The sequence below is a fragment of the Buceros rhinoceros genome, unplaced genomic scaffold (assembly GCF_000710305.1).
Source record: "Buceros rhinoceros silvestris isolate BGI_N320 unplaced genomic scaffold, ASM71030v1 scaffold5246, whole genome shotgun sequence".
Classification (NCBI taxonomy): Eukaryota; Metazoa; Chordata; class Aves; order Bucerotiformes; family Bucerotidae; genus Buceros; species Buceros rhinoceros.
This window is the reverse complement of record NW_010416804.1, coordinates 32272-38167: the sequence shown is the minus strand read 5'-3', so window position 1 is coordinate 38167 and position 5896 is coordinate 32272. Positions and strand designations below refer to the sequence as shown.

The 5896-nt window shown below is 52.5% G+C and overlaps 1 protein-coding gene across 1 annotated transcript in view; it reads left to right on the top strand.

The window, feature by feature from the left end:
- The window catches only part of SCRIB (scribbled planar cell polarity protein), an 88855-nt gene that overhangs the window by 56257 nt on the left and 26702 nt on the right, over positions 1–5896 (top strand). Inside the window, exons 30-31 of the mRNA XM_010137939.1 lie at positions 781–864; positions 5245–5652. Coding sequence (XP_010136241.1) covers positions 781–864; positions 5245–5652 — 492 coding nt within the window. The remainder of the gene's footprint in view (positions 1–780; positions 865–5244; positions 5653–5896) is intronic.

Here is a 5896-nt window from a genome sequence, read left to right as displayed (position 1 = left end):
TCTGTCCTGTCTCATGGAAGGAGTGGATGCGTAGGGAGCGGGAGGCAGCCACACAGCAACTTGAGGAGGAGGCAGAGGTGAGGAGCACTGTGGGAGGGTTGGAGAGTCGCAGAAAAGGGACACAACTGGGCTTCAAGCCCAGAGAAATCTCCAAAAGTGCTTGTTTCCTGTAACATCTGTTCTCTGCTCCCCACCCCCAAAAGACTTGACTGTAAGAGGACATCTCAGAAATGAAAAATCTGTTAGGTGATGGAGGAAGGAGAGGTGAAGAGCAATGGCTAGAATTAGAAAGGCAGACAACGCAAATGGGGAATGAACTTAAATGAAATTAAGGTGGGAAAAGATACTGCAGAGGAATTGTAGATTTGCCCTCTCGCACATCTCCAGATCCAGACTGGAAGCTTTTCTGGATGCTGTCTGGAGAAAACTGGTAGGTATGTCACATTCTCCTCTCCTGCTATGAGGGAGTGAATGTGGGCACATGGGGACAGGAGGAATGGTGGGATCTGTGCACCGGCAGGTGACCAAGGGCCCAGAGAACGTGGTCTCTGCCGTATTTCTCAAGCCCAGCCTCATCATGGGCCCCCATGGTTGTGTTTGGAACAATTCCAGGTTCATTTCCAGGCAGTGGAAACTTTCTGCCAAGTTTGGGGATAAGGCCTTGGTTATTGCTAGGGGTGGTTTCCTTTTAATTGCTCTTTTTAGTTGGTTTAGTTGACTTCTGGCCTGATCTCTTCCTGGTGTTTGTTTTTTTTGCCCCCTCCCCCTGCCTCCCTCCAGAATGTCGCCAGTGAACCTTTGAGGCTGGACTATCGGACCCTGGCTGCTTTGCCCAGCAGTGGCTTGCAGAGAGTCAATCGCACTGTAAGTGAGGGGCTGTTGAGATGGGGGGGATGTGGCCTGTGGTCGTTCTGGTACTGCCCTCTCCCTGTGCCCTGGTGTGAGAGATGACAGACACTGTGCAGAGGAAAGCTGGGAAGCAGAACTGTGCTAGACTGTGACACTGATTGAAACAGGAGGTAGCCACAAAAGAAAGGTTAGAATAAGAAAAAGAGGAGAGCATTTTGGAAAGGAAAGTGGCCTGCGGCTCTGGAGAGACCTTACTGTGGCCTTCCAATACTTCAAGTGGGCTTATAAGAAAGATGGGGACAATCTTTTCAGCAAGGCCTGTTGAGACAGGACAAGGGGTGATGGTTTAAACTAAAACAGGGGAGATTTAAACTAGATGTAAGGAAGAAATTTTTATCTATAAGATGAGGGTGGTGAGAGCCTGTCCCAGGTTTACCCAGGAAGTGGGAGAAGCCCCATGCCTGTCCCCATGGCAGGTCAGGTTGGAGCTTGGGGCTCTGAGCACCCTGCTCTGGTTGCAGATGTCCCTGCTGACTGCAGGGGGTTGGACTGGGTGAACTTTGAAGGTCCCTTCAACCCAAACCAGTCTGTGATTCTATGAACTGAGACAAAAGAAGGTGCCTAAACGAGGCAGAAAGATCAGCCCAGCAGAAGGGAAGGGTCCACGGGAACAGGAGAGCACAGAGGGTTTACCGTAGAAGGAACAACTACTGAAAGCTGCATAGGAGGGAGGGAAAGATTCTTCTTGACACGGAAGATGACAATTTTGTGTGCACAGCTTAGCTGTGTGTTGAAGTCAGCATCCGTCTAGGACCACAGAAGGCAAAGCGGCAGCGACTACATGTCATGGCTGAGCCCTGATGCAGCCTGGGGTTCTCCTGCCCCGTAACTTGCATTTCAGTCCCAGAGACACAGTGGCAGCTCAGCCCAGAGAAAATCCAGATTCCGCAAATGTCACAGATTACAACATCACTGTTCTCTCCTGTGTTGTTTAAAATCTCACCCCACCTCTCCATCTTTGTTTCCTTTGGTCATGTTTTACCTTTGTACCTATTCCACTGGGCTTCCTGCTCCTCCTTACACATTCTCAGTCTCCACCTCCATTCCCTTCCTCCTGACAGCGAGACCTCCCTTTGCCGTCATCAGCAGATTCTGCATTCTCGTTCTGTGTTTCAGGTTCATCTCCTCTGCTGTCTCCATCTCACTCCATCCTGATGGGTCTCCTCTCATTGAATTTAGGCCCTCATGCTTTTCTGCTTTCACACTGGTTAGAGCCCTGCTTCCTCTCCAGCTTTGCCTCATTTGGGGAGACATTGAAAATTCTTCCCAGCTCTTGGGTTTTCTCTCTTGACTGTTCACGCTCTGAAGTATTACCAGGACAAGGTTTAATGTATTTTTAGCGTCTCTTAGTGTAACTTAGTAGCTGGAAATAAGGACAGACCCAGTCCCACACAAGCAGCTGCCTCTTTGCTGTCCAGCTCAGTGTCATCCAGAGCAGAGCAGCATTTGGAATTCTGTGCCTTAGTCGCCTGTGTCAGCCCAGGAACGTGGGGCACTGGAATGTGGAGCCAAACACGCTGGAATGCCGGGGTGTATGGGCGGCATCTATAAATGTCCCATTTCAGGGGCAGGGCCAATTGTGCCGATTGTGGCATGTTTTATCTTTTTCCAGCTGTCATTTGCCAAGCCCTGTCTTGGCTCTGTTTGAAAAAAAAAGTCTGTCTAGATGGTAAGTACAGGATGGTTTGGGCTTCCAGCACAGCAAGGCTCTGGCATTCCTCCGGAGCTGCACCTCGCCCGTTCGGTGACTGCTGGGAGGGCTTGGGCACAGATCAGTCCGGCCAGCACAAAAGCTCGTGATTAGTTAACATGGGTTGTCTATCTCCAGACAGCCCGACTGCACTGAGATAACAAATGGTCTTACCTGTTCCCATATAGTGTCTTCTCTTTCTTCCTCTCTTCCTTTCTCACCACGTACGTTCTCTAACCAGTGTCTACGTGTCTTTTTTTGCTGATAGTTCCCTGCAAGGGAGCTGGAGAACCTGCTGCTCTTCACACTGTTGAACAGGAGGAGGTGCAGACGATTCTATGCAGACATTCTTTTGTCCTGACCCTGTAGATTGCAGGTGGAATTGGTCATGAGGAGTCCCCAAGAACTGCCCCTAAAGAAGGGGGCAGGTGGTTGGATTGGTCGGTATTGCTGTGTCTCGGTCCTTTAATGAAGGTTTACTGAGTGAAGCCTGTTTTGTTTCTGTACTTTTAAAACCCCAGCCGAAAACCCCAGTTGGAAGCTGCGTGAGAATGCTGCTCTCGGGGACATCCTCCAGCTGTGCCAGCTTCTCATGACTCGGTATCTGCAGAGTCCCCAGCCACAGTGCCTGGGTACTGCCATCACGGTGATAAAAGAGCTGTTGTAGTCCCTGTCTTACCTGTCCCCACACCTGTGAATGGCCACATCAGCCACAGGAAACATTGAAAATCCCGTTTTGCTTTCTGGACTGTAAGGACTGGAGAAGGGTTTTCAGCCCTCAGCAGCGTGTCACCATGGTTAGCTACCTTACAGTCTGGACTTCCCAGTGTGAATCTGCTTATCTTCCGTTTCTAGCCATTGACTCTTTCTCTGTACTTTTTGTTGGATTATAAATCAGATTTGTTCTGCAAAGTGACAGGTCAGAACTGTAAATGCATTTCTCCTGTCTTTGCCTTGGAGGATGCCTAGTAAAACATGATTGTCCTGTCTACTGGACAGGGGAGTGACAGGGCAGGGCTGGGAAAAGCACACTGCAATGCCAGATCTTCACTTACCCAAAATAGAAATTGTCGCTCATCTGGTAAAAATATCCCCCTGTGAGGCAGAGGGAGCGAGGCATCCTGCACTGGAACACACCACGGCCACAGAAGCACTGCAGGTTAAAGCGAGGGGTGGACGCAGCTCCATGCCAGCCACATCCAAGAACAGAACAGGGACTGCGGATCCCCCTGTGCTATCAGCCTTCATGCAGGCCTAGCGAGATGCCCATCCCCACAGTGCCCTAAGAGCGGGGGCTACTTTTCCCTTTTTTGCGAAACAGTATGCCTTGGCAGTGGGATCCCCCTGGAAGCCGGGTTGGGTTGGCAGTGGGATTCACCTGGAACCCGAGTGGGTTGGTGTTTGTGCTCTTGTGCTTGGCAAGGGAACGTGGCAGCAGTGTTGGCCGGCTGTGGGACCCGCAGACCCACTCAGTGGTGGTGGATTGCTGGCAGTGTTGTCATTACAGCATCACCAGGGAACAAAGAATTTTCCTGGCGTGACTGTGTGCGCACCAGGACTCTTGCTGGTGCAACTGATGGCCCTCTGGGAAAAGAATAATGGAGGTGTTTTGTTTGGTTTTTTTTTTTACATTGGAAGTCACACAGCTACAATAGCAAAATTTCTAAGGGTAGCTCAGGCTTCAGTGTCTGAAGAAATATGATACGAGCCAGGGCTCTGTCAGCCGCTGCTTTAGGTTGGGTTGGGGTTGAGGGGTTAGGGGAGGGCCTCAGGAATTCCTGGGCCTCTCAGCTGCCATTGTAGTCACCAGCCCACCCAGCCCCTGAGAGCTATTTTTGAGAATGCTGCCATGACACAGGGGGTGGAGAATGTGCTCTGAGCAAAGAGGTCTTTCTGCTCCCTGGCAGGCGCTTGGGTAGAAGGAGGTTTGATCATCGTGCTCTGATTCTCTCTGCTTCCCTGAAGGCGGCCTTGGCTGGGGTAACAAACTCTCTTTTGTAGTATTGAAAGGGGAAAGGTCAGTGGATGGGTGCATGGAGCCTAGGCAGAGCTGGAGCTGTTTCAGTCCTGCCCACAGTAAGAGCGCTCGAAGGGCTGGGTCTGTGCTCTCTTAGCTGTTATTTAGCTCTCAGTTACTGGTTGGTGTGTGTTTTGATGAAGCGGTGGGAATGCCTGGGGTGGGCGATACCGTGATAACTGAGTAACTGTGTGGAAACACGTGGGAGTGAGGTGAGAGGTGGTGTTCTGCGTGACCGCACGGGAAAGTACACCAGGGTCAAAGAGTTGGTGTTGGCCACGTGGTGATGAAGTTGGATTGAGGTTGCGCTGCAGCGAGGTGGGAGAGGATGTGTGCTCGGGCAGGTTTTGGCTGGTGAGCTGCTGAAGTGCAGGCTGGAATGCATGCGAGAGCTGGAAAAGCACAGAGAGTGCGTTTGTGCCTGGCAGTGCCTTGGTGTGTGTATTGCACGCTGACAGCGAGGTCCTCCCTTGGGAGCAGCATTCAGGATCACAAGATCGTGTGGGCATTAGTTTTGGAATTCTTCTCTCCCCTACCCTTCAGCATCAGCAGCTGCTCTATATTTTCTCCCTCCTCTCCTTTCCTCTGTTCTCCTTACTTCTCTCTGAACCTTTTGTTTTCCTCTCAGCTTGTTCAGTGTAATAAGGCCAGCTCCAGAATGGAGGGCGACTGCGCTGTGCTGTCCCTGCCGGTGGCACAGGACAGCCGGGATTCGCCCCCCGACACAGCTTCAGGCCCCGTCGTCGGAAGCGTGGCCGGCCCTCCTCAGGACCCCGCATCACCCGACAAGGGCGCGAGCGGGGCAGAAAAGCCCCAGCTAGACAAGCAGGATCCCGCGGGTTGCCCCTTGCCCCAGGACCAGATGCCAAAGACGCCAGAGCAAGAGTGTATGATCGACTCTCAGCCCATCCTCTTCAGCGAGAACCCCTTCGTGGTGGCCAACCGCAGGGGGAAGGCAGCAGGCAAGGCTTGCCTGGGGGGCCCGCCCCTGGGCTATGGCAGGGGGGGAGTGCTGAAGACCAACCTGTACTCCAAGGCAAGCAGTCCCACGGCATGCAGTGTGTGGCACACAGTCACGCAGGCAAGGCCACCTGCGTTCTACTAAACCCCTGGCATGCGCGGGATCCCGGGCACTGGGCAGCACGCAGCCTGTGCGGGGTGGCCCCACCTAACACGTGTGCTTCTGTGGTGTGGCGTGCAGCGGCTGTCTGTCGCCCACGGCCAGTGAATTGTCTTCTGGCCACTAGTGCACCCCCTTTGACAACTGCACAGCCTGCAAC